General features: G+C 38.4%; 1 protein-coding gene across 6 annotated transcripts in view; it reads right to left on the bottom strand.

Annotated features, from left to right (window-relative positions):
- The window catches only part of BTRC (beta-transducin repeat containing E3 ubiquitin protein ligase), a 181,205-nt gene that overhangs the window by 25,121 nt on the left and 139,107 nt on the right, over positions 1 to 16,977 (bottom strand). For all 6 annotated transcript variants that reach the window (XM_043597308.1, XM_043597306.1, XM_043597305.1 and 3 more), the window contains 2 exons: positions 5,551 to 5,782; positions 1,873 to 2,059 (listed from right to left, as the gene is read on the bottom strand). In XM_043597308.1, coding sequence (XP_043453243.1) covers positions 1,873 to 2,059; positions 5,551 to 5,782 — 419 coding nt within the window. The remainder of the gene's footprint in view (positions 1 to 1,872; positions 2,060 to 5,550; positions 5,783 to 16,977) is intronic.

The following is a 16,977-nucleotide window of genomic DNA, read 5'->3' as shown; positions in this document are numbered from 1 at the left end:
ACACAGAATCTGAAGCAGGCTCCAGGCTCCGAGTTGTCAGCACAGAGCCTGAATTCACGAACCATGAGATCATGACCTGAGCCGAAGTCGGCTGCTTAACCAAATGAGCCACCCAGTGCCCCTAAATGACTTTTCTTTTTAGAGTTTATTCATTTATTTTGGGGGAGGGGGAGGGAGGGAGGGACAGAGAGAGCGAGAGAGGGAGGGAGGGAATGAGCAGGGGAGGGGTAGAGACAGAGACAGAGAGAGAATCCCAAGCAGGCTCCGTGATGTCAGCACAGAGCCCAATTCAGGGTTCAGTCTCATGAACTGTGAGATCATGACTGGAGCCAAAATGAAGAGATGGGCACTTACCCAACTGAGCCACCCAGGTGACCCTGGAGAATTTTTCTTTTTTTCTTTTCTCTTTTTTCCCTGTGAGGGATAGTAGAATATTCCTAGCTGCCCTAAAACTCTTCCATGTAAGCAACTGCTCTATATCTAAGGCTGGTCCTGGCATGCCTATTAGCAAAATGATGGATTTTGAATCCCATACAACTATATATATGTGTGTGTATATATATATATATATATATATATATATATATATACATACACATATATATATGTATTTGTTTTTTTATAAAGAGTTTATTTCCAAAGTATGAAATAAATTATGAAAGGTTTCTATTTTTCTATATAGTGAAATAAATGAGAATAAGAAAAACATATTTGGGAAGAATAACACTATGCTTTCATATATTCACGTCTATATAGCCAAAGAATAGCCTGGCATTTGCTTCCTTTAAAATTGAATTTGAGGGAAATTATAAAGCCTTCCTAATAGCCAGAATGACAGAAATTTCTTGAAGCATTTGGTATAACATTTAGGGGTCAATACGTTTATTATATATCAACGAATTTCAAATATCCAAAAAGATAAAAGAAAGGGAGCCATAAATTTCAAAGATGAAAAAAAAATGAGCTAACTATATTTTAATGAAAATTGCTGAGAAAAGCTGACCCTCTTTTCTTAACAGTTTTGTATCTCTTTATGGTCCAAGATATATAATTGATAAAATTAATTGCTCAGGATATCCCTGAGCACACATATGTCTGCTGGTGCATTTCTCTCAACTAAAATATTTAATATGTCACTTTTATTTTACTTATGAAATTATTCACACCTGACTTTCTTTCAGTGACATTCTAGAGATATCCTTTGAAAGTACATATAGAAGGCATCTTCCAGAAGTTCTAATGAAATGGTACCTTTATCTTAAAAGAACAACAATAAAATTGGTGAGGTCTCTCAGGCTGCTCACTATATAATGCCTCAAGGAATTCAGGATTAAGCAGTAAAATCTTAAGAAAATATGAGTCTTCTGAGGAAACAGTGAAATATACTAGATGACACATTTCACTCTTTCCCATGCCTAGAGTTCTTATTCTAGTTGAGTGTAAAAATAATTTTGATTACAAAGGTGATAAACCACCACAGGCATGGATTAAAGACAAGAAATCTTCTGAAGGAGAACATACTTATTGGTTCGGCATTGTTTCGGGCATCTGATGGCTTCTGCGTGATTTACAAACTGCCTATCAGCCCTTTTTCAGGACACTACTTTCTGCCCAGAGAACAGAATGCTGTCAATGAAGTCGGTTTCTAATCATTTTTTGCAAAGTAGTATTAACACAGTATGTCATTTATGAATGATTGGTCAGAAGAAACACTGTTGAGTACGTGTACAACTATTTTACATTTTGTGCCATAAACCAGCAACATCATCATATTCAATGAGAAGCAGTCTCTCTGGTTCCCAATATTATTCCAATGACTCTGAACGGCCAAGTCCTGAAGCTCCATGATAGTAAGAAAGTTAAAAGGCTCACCATCCTCTTCGTTCTGCCAGGCCTCTCCACAGAGAATCCGTCCTGACCATTCTCTCAATGAGCTTCTTCCATAACATGCCATCAGATGTCACTCGGTACCATTCCTTACATACAAGTTCAGCAGCACATAGTGATTTGGCATCCAGGTATGACAGAATGTTCTCAGCAATGTGATCCAAACCCCGAGCTGTTGGGTTTGGGGGAGGAGGTAAAGAAGAGAAGCATAGGTGGTGAATGGTTTTTTACAAAAGGTCCTTAAAAAAAGAACAGCATTTATTCTGTTCTGAAAGCATATCATTGTCCCTAGTGTGGTCCAGTTTCTTTTTCAAACAGAAACTTGGGTAAAATGAGTGTCAATAATTTTTCCATAAGGTTACAGAAATGAACAGTATTTTCCATCTTCCTTTAGATAAGGAAGTTAGAGCTAACAACTAGCAAACCCCCCAAGACATTAAAAATAAAAAGGATTCCAGAAAACAATTCACATCTATCTATATGGATTTCAGCACTAGGGGATGTTCTATGGATGGCATCTCAAAGTCTGTGATTCAGACCCCCCCAAATCTCTATATTAGGTCCATTTCTCATTCTGCTTCTATTACTGCTGCAGTTCCAAAGCTGTTCAGTAAAAGAAATATCCTTTAAATGTACTAGGGGAGAGGCACTAAGTCAGAATGTGCTGGGTTATAGAATTTTGGGCATGCAGAAAGAAGAGAAGAAGGAAATACAGATTGGTATGGGAACATCCCAAGAGGAAAACAGAGAGGTATGTTTAAGTTCAAGTATGAGTTTAATTTCAAATGTTTAAAAAAACTGTATTTGAGAGTAGTTGCTGCTATAAAGCCTACATGACAGCTGACCAAAAGATGAAAAAAATCACAGACCAATAAATAACTTGGTTAGAATTTCAGAGACCATTTTGTAGGATGTATAGAGGAAAACAATGGAAGTAGATCTTGGGCTTCCTAAACTGGATGGGCTTCCCAGTTAAAATACTCTACCACCAAAATCTGTACTGAGGCCTCAGAGAAATAGATACTATAAAACAGGATGATCACACGAATAAAGTTTTTGGCTATTGTTCTAATTCACAAATGAGACAAACACATTCACGGTTATTTCTTTTTCGGGTTACATATCAGAGGTGTGCTAAAGACTTAAATAGTGCAGAAGGATTCCTTCATACTCTGACTCCCTCAGGCACAAACTTAACCAAAAGGAAAGAGAATACCACATTTCATTTTGTGCCTTTCCCTTGAATCACACAAAGACACAGTTGGACACCATTAGCAACAACCCAAACGTGCTTAAACATTATTCTAATTATAAAATTGTATGGATATGTCACATTTTTCAGCAGATTTGGAGAAGAAAGCATTAAATGGATTTTGTTTGCCTGGCATCACATGTTCATATTTAAGCATAAGCAGATGGAGGCATCCATCACTTAATTCTTATTAAAGGAAAATGACTATAGCCCAATTAAAGATATAATAATTAGTTCTTCGTGAAAAAAAAAAAAACAAAAACAAAAGTGATGGTACAATTCCTGCACCTTTAAATTGAAACTTTCTATGCCATCAGAAGTTTCCAAAATTCATTCCTGTGTTTTTAATGGCTGTCATCAAATTGTTCTGATCTTCACTATATCCCTATAGTAAGTCTTTGGAAGTAATTTCACCTAACACTCTAAACAAACCCATTACATTAATGGATTATAGGCATTTTTTGAAGTAGTTTGGTTTACTAAATGTAGCCAGATGGTGTAGGTTTGTAAGTTAAAATGGCCATAAAGCATTAGCCTGATGATTTAATATCTTATAAAGTGGTCAGCAGATACACACCAGGGATCAGGATTAGGCAAAGGATACACAGATCTCATCAACTCCTGCTCAATTCTTAGTGGTATATGCTTGAGATAGTAGCATGTCTCAGTAACTGGGGAGAGCACAGTAATGAGGTACACACAGATTGTTCACACAATGAAAACTGTTTGCCTATGGCTAAAACAAAATCCAGTGAGGGAAGAGGGGGCAGAAGTCGATTCTATTTAACAAAAAATATAGATACAAATTTAGTTTTAAAATGGTTATTTCTAAGATATAAATAGGTATTTCTTTTGTTTTAAAGGGTGATTTAAATTCCAATTTTGGAAAAACAAACAAAAAAATTAATTGGCCAAGATGAAGCAAAGTAGTAATATGCCTTTTGGGGGAGGGTTGGCATATTTTTGAAGAGGACAGTTTGGCACAAGTATTAAAAACCTTGAAAATATTCATAATAATATTTCTGTTACTTCTTCCTAGGAAAAGACTAGTGAATAAGAATGTCTACCACAGCAAAGTTTACAATAGGAAAAACATTTTAAACTACCTAAGTGTCCAAAAAAGGGGTTAAATAATATATGTTTTGGCCCCCATAAAGAATATATAATACTATAAGTAATTATGTTTTAAAAGAACACTCAGGAAAATACATTAAGAGAACACAGTGAGAAAAAAATGTTACAAACGTTTTAGAAGGAAATATACACACCTAGAAAAAACAGTAAGGCTACATGCCAAAATATTAATAGCATATTAGCAGCTCTCTCTGAATGGTGGTGTTCTGGGAAATTTTATTTTTATATTTTAAATGGTTTTGAATTTTCTAAATTTCCTATAACTTCTATAATCAGGAAACAATTGAAAAAAATAAAAACATGATATAATAATATTTTAGAGATTCACTCATCTTTTGTACTTTATGTTCTTTTATAACTTTTTAAAAAAATGTTTTTTAATGTTTTTATTTATTTTTGAGAGAGACAGAGCAAATGGGAGAGGGGCAGAAAGAGAGAGGAAGACACAGAATCTGAAGCAGGCTCCAGGCTCTGAGCCGTCAGCACAGAGCCTAATGCAGGGCTTGAACTCATGAGTTGTGAGATCATGACCTGAACTGAAGTCGGATGCTCAACCAACTAAGCCACTCAGGCGCCCCGATACTGTATGTTCTTTTAAAATAAACTTTTAACACAGAGGACAACCTTGTATTTCCTCGAGATAGCATTTCCTCCAAATACTGATGTCTACAAAGTATCCTAGGATCACCATCAAGCATTCAGTAAAACCACCACATCATCTTCCACAAAAAATGTATTTTAAGTGTGTGAGCTTGTGCATGTGTGTATTCAAACATATATTTAGCTTACGATAAATGTTTGGTTATTGAGAACAGTGAGGTTGCAAAGCCTGGTGTTTACAAATTATTGTCACAAGGCTCCTGAGGTATCTTTCTTTACAAAATACTCACTTAAAAATTCAGTCCCATAATTTAAATTATTCTGTTGATAAATTCCCATAGAAATCCAAATCCAAGTACATAAGTTAACATATCTTGAAGCTAAGACACATTATCAAGGTAGCACCTCACAAAAAATTTTATCTGTACCTCTCAGTGGGTAAGAACAGGGTGACTAGAAGGGTAGGAGATCCAGAGAAGACTGGGGAAAGAAGAGTCTCTATTTCCAGAGTTTGATGTTTTGGGTATTTATACCCCAAGAAGGTAACATTAAAGAACTCAGTTTATAAAAATCAAGCCAATAAAGACTTTTAAAAAGAAAGATGAAGATCTAGTTCCATTACCATTGTCACATATCTTCTAGGCAAATTAATGGCTCACAAACACCCGGAGACCTACCTGGCAGAGCAGTTATGAAATCCCTCTGCAGCATAGGTTTAAGATATGAGTTTATGTGTCCATGTTGGTAATGACACATTTGGGATATAAGATGTTCTACAAATTCCACTTGATCGGACTCTGACCACTGCTCAAAATATTTGACACACAGCTCCTTTTCCTTCTCATAGCTTGCTGAGAGTTTTCGTTGCTTGGGCACAATCATACTGGAAGTGCCATTGGCAAGTTTCGTCTGTAGAAGGGGTGGATTAAAAGAAACATGAAACAGTAAGTACTGAAAATGAGGGAAATATATAATTTTCTGGTCTGGCATGCTATATGATGTCTATATGACGGAGCTCACTCTGTTACTCTATTAGTAATTGGATGCTTATGAATAGCAATTACATAGAAAGCCACACAAAGACCACAGTAAGTTGGTAAATCAGAAATAGTGTTGGATGACTAGACATTCATGTCTGAAAGTTCACAGGAAGATATTATTTGGAGATACACAGATGAAAACTGAAAGCTGAAAGCATGTTAAGTTATTACTACTAGCAAGCAAAAAAGCTAATTTGCTTTTTTTTTGTATATACCAGTTACCGGACATTTATAGAATTACTTACTCACAACTTATTTTTTACTAATCAAATAAGAAACCTTCCATGCAAAGAAAGGCCAATGAATAATCTGAAACTCTAGTATCTTGGAAATAAAGCTTAAATATAACATGTATATGTTCACCCTACCCTTTTCCTTCTAAAAAGGAAATCAAACTTACATGCCATACAGTCTTTCTATTAATTAGTTAGCTCATTAAGAAAATATCAACTGAGCATCTACGATGTGTCAAACACTGTCCTAGGTGCTAGGAATACAACACTGAACCAAAATAACAGTGTCTGTTATCAGGAACTTATATTGTAGTATGTACAGCAAGATAAAAACATAACCAAATACTGGAAAATATAATGTGCATAGTGCTATTAAGAAAAATAAGGGGATATGGGGCGCCTGGGTGGACCAGCTGGTTGAGTATCCAACTCTTGATTTCAGTTCAGGTCATGATCCCAGGGTTGTGCAACCGAGCCCTGCACTGGGTTCCCTGCTCAGTGTGGAGCCTGTTTCAAGATTCTCTTCCTCTGCCCCTCTCCCCCACTCTCACTCTCACTCTCTCTCAAATAAAAGATTAAAAACTTGGGGCGCCTGGGTGGCTCAGTCGGTTAAGCGGCCGACTTCAGCTCAGGTCATGATCTTGCGGTCCGTGAGTTTGAGCCCCGCGTCGGGATCTGTGCTGACAGCTCAGAGCCTGGAGCCTGTTTCAGATTCTGTGTCTCCCTCTCTCTGACCCTCCCCCATTCATGCTCTGTCTCTCTCTGTCTCAAAAATAAATAAACGTTAAAAAAAATTAAAAAAAAAAAAAAGATTAAAAACTTAAAAAAAAAAATAAGGGGATAGAAAAAAAAAAGTATACATTATTGTACTAGGCAAAATTCTAAGATGGCTCCCCCCAAGATTCTGGGCCTTTGGTATGTATGTATGTGTGTGTGTGTGTGTGTATATATATATATACCTTCTCTCAGCTATTCGAACAAACACATAGGCACTGCTTTGATTTAATTAAGGTGCCAAATCAGCTGACCTTAGGATAGGGAGATTACTGGAGTGGGTTTGACCTATCAAATGAGTTCTTTAAAAATTTTTTTTTTCAACGTTTATTTATTTTTGGGACAGAGAGAGACAGAGCATGAACGGGGGAGGGGCAGAGAGAGAGGGAGACACAGAATCAGAAACAGGCTCCAGGCTCTGAGCCATCAGCCCAGAGCCTGACGCGGGGCTCGAACTCACGGACCGCGAGATCATGACCTGGCTGAAGTCGGACGCTTAACCGACTGCGCCACCCAGGCGCCCCTCAAATGAGTTCTTTAAAAGCAGAGACCTTTCTCCAATTGGTTACTGAAGAAGAAGGGGACCACATGGCAAAGGATATGGTCGGCCTCTGGGAGTTGAGAGAGCTCCCAGATGACAGCCAGTAAGGAAATGGGTACCTCAATACTACAAAGGCAAGGATCTGAATTCTGCTGACAACAATGAGCTGAGAAGAGGATTTTCCCCCAGAGCTTCCAGATGAGAACGCAGCCTGGTCAGCACCTTCATTTCAGACTTGTGACACTCTGAACAGAGGACGTGGCCATGCTATGCCAGACTTCTGACCTAGAAAATTGTAAGCTAATGAATGGGTGTTATTTTATCCTGGTAGTTTGTTATGCAGCAATTAAAAAAACACAAAAAAATGAATATAATTATTTAAGCCTAAGGGGTCAGAGATAGTTTCCCTAAAGAGATGACTTCTGAACTGAGACATGAAGGAAATGAGGAAATTAGACATTTTGTTACATGGGGGAAGAATGGTCTAGGGCAAAGGGAATTTGAGGGCAAAGGTCCTGGGTGGCACAGTCTGTCTGGCATTTTTAAGGCACACCAAAGAGGCCCAGGTGGTTTGAACCAAGTGAACAAGAAGTAAGCTGGAGTAGTTCAAGCCAGTTCATCCAGGTCATTTAGGTGGGAGCAGCCAATCTCCAAGACGGCCTGAAACAATTCCATCTCTCCCTGAACATTGAATGCTGTTCCTTCCATCAAAAGGCAGAGTTTGTCTTAGCCTTTGAATCTGGGCTTTGGCTAACAAAGTGTGGAGAAAGTGACATTCAGGTTCTGCTTACTTCTTGAGTCTTGAGCTACCCAGTAAGAAATTCAGGCTACCGTGCTGGAAAGGGAACTCAGGAAGATGAGCAGCTACGTAGAGAGAGAGAGAGAGAGAGAGAGAGAGAGACAGTGACAGAGAGACAGAGAGAGAGATCACATAGACAAGCACCTAGAAGCCCTAGAGTGACATGATCTGACTTCTTTTATTTATTTATTTTTTAATTTTTTTTTCAACGTTTATTTATTTTTGGGACAGAGAGAGACAGAGCATGAACGGGGGAGGGGCAGAGAGAGAGGGAGACACAGAATCGGAAACAGGCTCCAGGCTCTGAGCCATCAGCCCAGAGCCCGACGCGGGGCTCGAACTCCCGGACCGCGAGATCGTGACCTGGCTGAAGTCGGGACACTTAACCGACTGCGCCACCCAGGCGCCCCTGACTTCTTTTAAATGGAGCATGGCTATGTGAACAACAGACTGTAGGGGACATGAATGGAAATAAGGAGACTGATTAAAAGACTACTTCAAAGTAGTCCATGGAAGAGAACAATCTTTTGGACTAGGGCTGCAGAGGTAATGAGAAATAATTGGGACTCAACATATACTTTGAAAGCTAAGCAAACTGAACTTGCTGACAGACTGGACATGGGGTATGAGAAAAGAAAGAAGACAAGGATCATATGCAAGTTTGAAGCTGGGGACACTTTTCAACGTACTTTGATAGATCTTCAGCACATTTGCCTGAGGCAATTCCAATTTGGCAGGAAGGCCAATGTTACTATGTAGCTCATACCTGCCTAGACATATTGAACGTGCTATAAAACTATCAAATTTGGATAATCAACTTCTGCTATTCAAGGCACAGGCTGGCTTAATTTCTAAATGTTAAATCCTACATGCAGGTTTCTTTACAAATGATCCATGAAACACAATTCAAAGTGTATGGTCAAGAATGACATTAGCCATTCTGTTTACACGAAAGAGCTGACACCTGTAAGCAGCAGGCTCTGGTATACAGAGTTGGGTGTTTTCTAGCATAAGTGCCACTGTGGTCTATGATATAGACTAAAAATGATTAATAAGAAGCTTGTTGGACACAGGCCTTGGGGGACTTCAGAGCTATTTTGGGGTAGGTTATTTGTTTGCATTTCAGAAAAGAAAAATTTGTGAAATATGGAGTAAGATTTAGTGAGCTAATGAATAGGTGGGTGTACAAGCTTCACCAACACCACTTCTCATCTCAACAACCCAAACCTCCCCCTCCATCACCTTTTATAAATTTGTCTTTTTGTCTTTTAAAAGGTAGAAATGGGTTGGAGTTGGATGCTACCCTAGGTTATTGTTTTCTTGCTAAAGACCAGAAATGCCAGGAACAGAGAACAATAATCGGCATGGTAATGAAATGATTCTATTTATAATCTTCAACAAACCAGATGTTTCTAGAATCACAGGGAGTCATGCTTTGATCAGTGGCTATCAGACTATTAACAGATAAAAATGCCTAAGGATTTCACAAATTTGGTTATCCCACTGCAGGAGCTAAAGTTCAGCCAGGACTTCCTTGTATTTTCAATGATCCAATCATAAATAGGACCTAAAACATTTGGCTATTAGAAATGAAGTATAAACTGATAGTTCATGTATGTCCCAACTGTCTGGGCTACTCCAGCTGGGACTACATTTTAGTCACAACTTCCAAAACAGAGTATTTCCTTGTGAGGTAGGAAAACACACACCTTAGACCCATTATTGCTTTGAATGAGTTGCTTACTCTTAACCTCTACACCACACTGTGTTTTTTAAGAGTTGTGGTCCTACAGTAGTACAAAGACCTGGTTTCAAACTCTAGCTCCACGATTTACTAGCTGTGTGTCATGGAATAAACAACTTGATTTTTTTTTTTTTTTTGAGTCTTTGTTTCCCTCATATTGCCAATGGGGATAATTACACAATATATTCCACTGGGTTTTTGTGAGGATCAAATAAAACAATCTAAGAAAAGCATGCTTAGTTTACTACCTGGCATACAGTAAAGTGCTCAATAAATCAACACTCCTAATGAACTTATGACACTGCTGGAATTGGACTTTCCCTCTTCTTTTGAAAATACATACTTCTGGGGCACCTGGGGAGCTCAGGCAGTTAAGCATCTGACTCTTGATTTTGGCTCAGGTCATGATCTCACAGTTTGTAGATTTGATCCCTATGTCAGGCTCCATGCTGATAGTGCAGAGCCTGCTTGGGATTCTCTCTCTCCCTTTCTCTCTCTGTCCCTACCCCACTCGTGCTTTCTCTCTCTCAAAATATATAAACTTAAAAGAAAATCCTTATTTCTTTCTCACTATGTAATATGTATTTTTCTATTTCAATTTTTCATTACAGTATAATATACATAAAAGTGCATAATTTTGGAGCACCTGGGTGGCTCATTCGGTTGGGCATCCAACTTCTGCTCAGGTCATGATCTCACAGTACAGGAGTTCAAGCCCTGCACTAGGCTCTGTGCTGACAGCTAAGAGCCTGGAACCTGCTTCAGATTCTGTGTCTCCCCCTCACTCTGCCCCTCCCCTGCTCGTGCTCTCTCTCAGAAATAAACATTAAAAAAAAATTTTTTTTAAAGTGCATAATCTTAAGACAAATATATGACTTCACTTGTATGAGGACTTTAAGAGACAAAACAGATGAACATAAGGGAAGGGAAACAAAAATAATATAAAAACGGGGAGGGGGACAAAACATAAAAGACTCTTAAATATGGAGAACAAACAGAGGCTTACGGGAGGCGTTGTGGGAGGGGGGATGGGCTAAATGGGTAAGAGGCATTAAGGAATCTACTCCTGAAATCACTGTTGCACTATATGCTAATTTGGATGTAAATTAAAAAAAAATAAAATTAAAAAAATGTGCATAATCTTAAATGTATAGCTTGATGAATTTTCAGAATGTGAACATGTAACCAGCACCTAGATCAAGAAACAGATTACCAGGAGCCTTATAAGCCCTGCCTTGACTCCTTTTTTTGGGTTGCCAGCCCTGCTAAGGGTAAGCACTATACTCATTTCTTTTTTTGGAAAAATACTTTTTAAAACTGTTTGCCTGGGACACCTGGGTGGCTCAGTTGGTTGAAATAAAATATTTTCCTTTATAAAAAATAAATAAATGAATAAAACTGTCTGCCTATACAATTTACAGTAGCATTAAAAAATATAATACTTAGGAATAAACGTAACAACATATGTGTTAATACCTGTAAAACTGAAAACAACAAAACAGTGCTGAGGGAAATTAAAAAAAAAAATTTTAATGTTTATTTATTTTTGCGTGCGAGAGACACACAGAGCACAAGCAGGGGAGGGGACAGACAGGGAGACACAGAATCCAAAGCAGGCTCTAGGCTCTGAGCTGTCAGCACAGAGCCTGATATGGGGCTTGAACCCATTAGCTGTGAGATCATGACCTGAGCCAAAGTTGGATGCTTAATGGACTGAACCACCCAGGTGCCCTGGGTGCTGAGGGAAATTTTATAAGACCTAAATAAATGGAGAGATATATTATGTTCACAAATGGGACTCAATATGGTTAAGATGTTCATTCTTTCCAATCGATCCATTGATAAGAGTCAATGCAATATCAATGAAATCCCAGCAAGCAAACTGACAACGTGACTCTAAAATTTAAATGGAAACACAAAGGACCTAAACTTCAGCCAAGTGATTCTGCAAAACAGAAACAAAGATGTAGGATTCACACCACTGAATTTTGAGACTTAAATAAAGCAATAATAATCAAGATAGTGTGACTTTGGTGTAAGGACAAGCATGTAGATCAATGAAACAGAATATAGACTCAATGAAGAGACTTACATACGGTCAGTTGATTTTTGAGAAAGGTGCCAAGATAACTTAATAAGGAAAAAATAGACTTTTCAAAAGATGATGATGAAACATCTGGATATCCACGTAGAGACAATGGACTTTGTTCTTTACTTTCAACCATATCTGAAAGTTAACTTACATGGATTTTGGATTTATATGTAGGAGCTAAGACAATGTCTAGAAGCAAACATAGGAGAAAATCTTGGTACTCTTGAGGCAGGTAAACATTTCATACATAGGACACAAAAGCACAAACTTTTTTTTTTTTTTAAGTTTATTTATTTGGGCGGGAGAAAGCGAGAGTGAGAGCAAGCAAGCAGGGGAGGGGCAGAGAATCCCAAGCAGGCTCCACACAGTGCAGAGCCTGACATGGCTCAACCCCACAAACCGAGAGATCATGACCTGAGCCGAAATCAAGAGTCAGACACTTAACTGACTGAGCCACCCAGGCACTCCTACAAACTATTTCTTAAGGAAAACATAGATAAATTAGCATGTGCCAAAATTTTAAACTTCTGGTTTCTAAAAGAAACCACAAACTGGGAGAATCACAAACTGGGAGAAAATATTTGCAATATACACTTTTGACAAAGGACTTGTATTCAGGATATATAAAGAACTCTTAGAACTTGATAATAACAAATAATTCTTTTTTTTTTTAATGGGCCGAAGATTTGAATAGACACTTCACAAAAAAAGAATCATGGATGGCCAATAAGCCCATGGAAAGATGTTCAGAATCATCAGTCACTAGGGAAATGCAAATTAAAATCACAATGAGATACTACTACACAATTATGACAATGGCTAAAATTAAAAAGACTGATCATAGCACATATGGGCAAAAATGAGGAGCAAATGAGCCTCTCATACTTTGCTGGCAGTAATGGTTAAAGGTACAACTACTTTAGAACACACAGCACAGTTTCTATAAAACTGAACATATATTTATCATATGACCCACTTCTAGGCATTTACCTCCTCTGCAAAATGAAAACATATTTCATAATAGTCCCAAGTTAAAAAAAAAATCTCAATGTCCATCAAGAGTTAAGCAAACTGAGATATATTTGTAAAATGGAACAGTACTGGGCAATAAAAGGAATGAACTACAGATACACAAAATCTCATGTATGAATCTCAAAAACATGCTGAACAAAAGAAGCCAGGCACAAAAACTCATACTTTACAACTCTACTTATATGAAACTCTAGGAACAACTAATCTAATTTATAATGATAAAAACAGGTAAGTGATTGACTGGGGCTGGATGTGGGCATGGGGTTGACTGAGTAAGGGCACAAGGGAAGGTGTGGGGCAATAAATATGTTCTACAGCTTGACTGTTACACAGCTGTACGTATACTTCTGCTAAAATTCATCAAACTTGTGTACTTAAAATGGGTGTATTTTATTGAATGTAAATTAAATTTTAATAAAATTGAAACTTCTAAGGATAGAGTATTCCTAAATATAAATGTCATTGTAATATTAATTTCATCTGTAACGAAGATATTACATTTGTAGAGAGCTCAGAGGTCTTTGTTATCAAGCCTTTTCCCTCTATCATTCTCCCATACAGATTTTTCTACTAATGGCTAAAGCAAAAGTAGCAAAATTTCAATTTGAGAACCTCTGAAAATCCACAAGGGCACAGTGAAAAGGTTCAATTATTAAAAAATCAAAAGGTTGTATATTAGAGTGTATGGGAGAAAGGGTAATGGTTACTGGTGGCAATAGAATTGATTTGGCTTTCCCAACAAAAGCTTGATGACTCAACCACTGCTGTTCAAATGTCTAGGAAAGCTGACAAACAACCTCAGTTTAATGGTGACACTAACTTTCTGCCACCCCTGCACATCTCTTCTTCTGCTTTTCTGTTTACAACGAACAGTTAGCTCCAAAAGAAAGAAAGGAAGAAGCTGTCAGGTGACAAGCACATAAATGAAAGGACTTAAGTATTTATATGACTGTCCTCAGCTTAGTCCTCAAAGGCTAAAGCTAACATTTTTCCCCCCTGAAAACATATTACAAGCACCACTTTCAAAATTACCATGAATTTCTTTGAAGCTGCTGCCTGGGCCAGGATGGAGAAATATACACTTGCAGACATCAACCAGCCTAACCACAACCACTGCAATATCGAGTGAGCTGACTTTGCTAATTGTAATGTGTAGAGGTTGGAAGACACAGCATGGACTGGCTGAATTTGATGGTGAGATGATAGATGTTTCCAGATGGCATGTAAACTCTGCTTTAGCCGCAGGAAGGGTGTGGTAAGTAGAGAAAAGAAAAACGTTTCAGACACAGGACACCATTGGGAACTGGGGGTGCAAGGACTAGATAAAGAGTAATATTTATGACTAGAGAGAGGCAAATGATATTTAAGGATTCTTTCTGGCCTTAGGAAGGGCTTTGGGGGTGTGTGTGAAATAGTCAATGGGGATTAAGGAGTACACTTGCTGTGCGGTGCCTGTGTGGCACAGCTGGTTCTGACTTTGGCTCAGGTCATGATCTCGTGGTTCGTTGAGTCTGAGCCCCTCATTGTGCTCTCTGCTGTCAGTGAGGAGCCTGCCTCAGATCCTCTGTCCTCCCTTCTCTCTGCCCTTCCCCCGCTGGTGCGTGTGTGCACAGGCTCTCTCTTTCTTTTAAATATAAATACACATTTTTAAAAAATTAAAAAAAAAAAAAAGAGTGCGCTTGCCATGATAAACACCAGGTGATTTTTTTAAAAGGGGCTCTGAGGAAAGACTAGCATTGAAACCCATGGTAGAGGAAGAGGGATTTAATGATTAAGATGATGAATGAGTCTAAGAATAAAATGGGCAAGGATTGTGCTGGGGATAGGGCTATAGCTTAGGAGGGATAGGACAAGAACTGTGACTAAGGCTGGGACTTCAGAGTTATCAATCAACCAACAACCATTTATTGAATAACTATTCTGTGCTAGGCACTTTTCTAAGTGCTAGAGAGATTGTAGTGAACAGGCACAGTTTATCTTCTCTAGGGAGGAGAGGAATGAGAATATATAATAAATGTTAATTTCAGAAACCAATAAATATTGTCAAGAAAACGAAATAATTGTTAACATAAAACAGGGAGGGAACAGTACAGTCTACTGTAACTGAGGTGGTCATGAAATGATGCAGAAGGAGGTAACATCTGAGCTAAGAGCTGAATAATGAGGGTCAGTCTTGTGAAGATCTGGGAAAAGGCCCCCCAAACAAGAAGTCAAAGGTGTGTTCAAGTGAAAGACAGAAAGAAGGCTAGTATGGCTGGGGCACAGTGAATGTTGGGGAAAGTATTGGGAAATGAGTTAGCGAGGTGGCCTGAGGCCATATCACATTAGGCTTTCTGTAAGTAAGGAGTCTGGATTTTATCCTAAGTGTAAAGGAGAACCTCTGGTGGTTCTGAAGTAGTCAAATATGACAGCATCTGATTTATCCTTTAGAAATATGTATACCAGCTGCCATGTAGAGAATGGTGAGGGGATAACAGGAGCAAGGTGCATGAACAGAGGAAGGCCAGCTAGAAGGCTGATAAAATGATCCAGGCAAGAGGTGATCATGGCTAAGATTACAACAGGCAGATTAGCAAGTACTTGGAAGAAAGGTATTTTATCCTCACAAGAAAGGAAGGAGGACCTGTTGAAAATTGTACATTTGGGGTATAATACACATTTACTTCAGTAATAGTAACTCACTTTTTCAATAGGGCTGATCCTTCAAATATTTAACCTGGTATATCAACCTGGAAGGGGACAGAACCAGGGTTCTTGATCCTGTGGCCAGAAGAAACAAGGTAAAACATTCAAGAGTTCTGAGGGGGAAAAGGGAGAATTTTTAAAAAAAATTTTTAATTGTTTATTTGAGAGAGAATGTGAGTGGGGGAGGGGCAGAGAGAGGAGGAAGAGGAGGGAGAGAGAGAGAGAGAGAGAGACAGAGAGAGACAGAGAGAGACAGAGACTCTCAAGCAGGTTCTGTACTGTCTATGCAGAGCCTGATGAGGGGCTCAAACTCCCAAACTGTGAGATCATGACCTGAGCCGAAATCAAGAGCTGGATGCTCAACACACTGAACCACCCAGGCATCCCAAAAAGGGAGGAGGGAGGGTTTTTTAAAGGTCTACACTATACTCTCTATTGGCTGTTGCCAGGTTTAGTTAAATAAGAATCCAAAAGCAATAACTTTAAAGTTTTTTCTTACTGTTTTCCCTTGATTTCTTTGGAAAAATATCTCTTACATAAGTTCAATATAGCCTTGGTTGAATTAAGAGGAAATGGTATCGTCTGAATTTTGATTAGGACTGAAAGAGGTAAGTAAACACACATAGGGATGAGGACATGGTGATGGCAGGGGATCCAGAACAGCTCTAGAGCTCCTAAAGAGCTAGACAGAAACAAAAGAGGAACCCAGAAGGGTAAGGGCCCACTGGCATTGGGGCATCTTTTATTTAACAAAGGATTTCAAGAGAAACTGAAAGAATCTGGCCATAAATTGAACATGCAGAATGAGAGGTACTGAGTGTTCAAAAGTGGGATCATAGATTTTATCATTCTAGTTTTCAGTTCTTAAAAAACCTTTATAACCTTCAGTGACCAAAAAAGTAGTCTATTGTCCCATTCCTCTTGGGGTGGGGGTGAGGGGGCGTGAGAGTGCAAATGAAAAGAAACCGGTGGCTCCACATATAAATAGAATGGGATATACATTTCAACAGAAGTAAACATCACATGTCTCGGTGGGATTATTGCATTAATATTTTAACAGTCTCTACTAAATATGATTACATATTAGGTGAACTCATAAATATGTCAGATCTGATTAGTGAACATGGAAGACAGGAAGGGGCAGATTTGTCAGCAGAAGGAAAG

This window comes from Prionailurus bengalensis, chromosome D2 (genome assembly GCF_016509475.1).
Source record: "Prionailurus bengalensis isolate Pbe53 chromosome D2, Fcat_Pben_1.1_paternal_pri, whole genome shotgun sequence".
NCBI lineage: Eukaryota > Metazoa > Chordata > Mammalia > Carnivora > Felidae > Prionailurus > Prionailurus bengalensis.
Note: the sequence above shows the minus strand (reverse complement) of the source record. Positions and strands in the feature narration are given on the sequence as shown.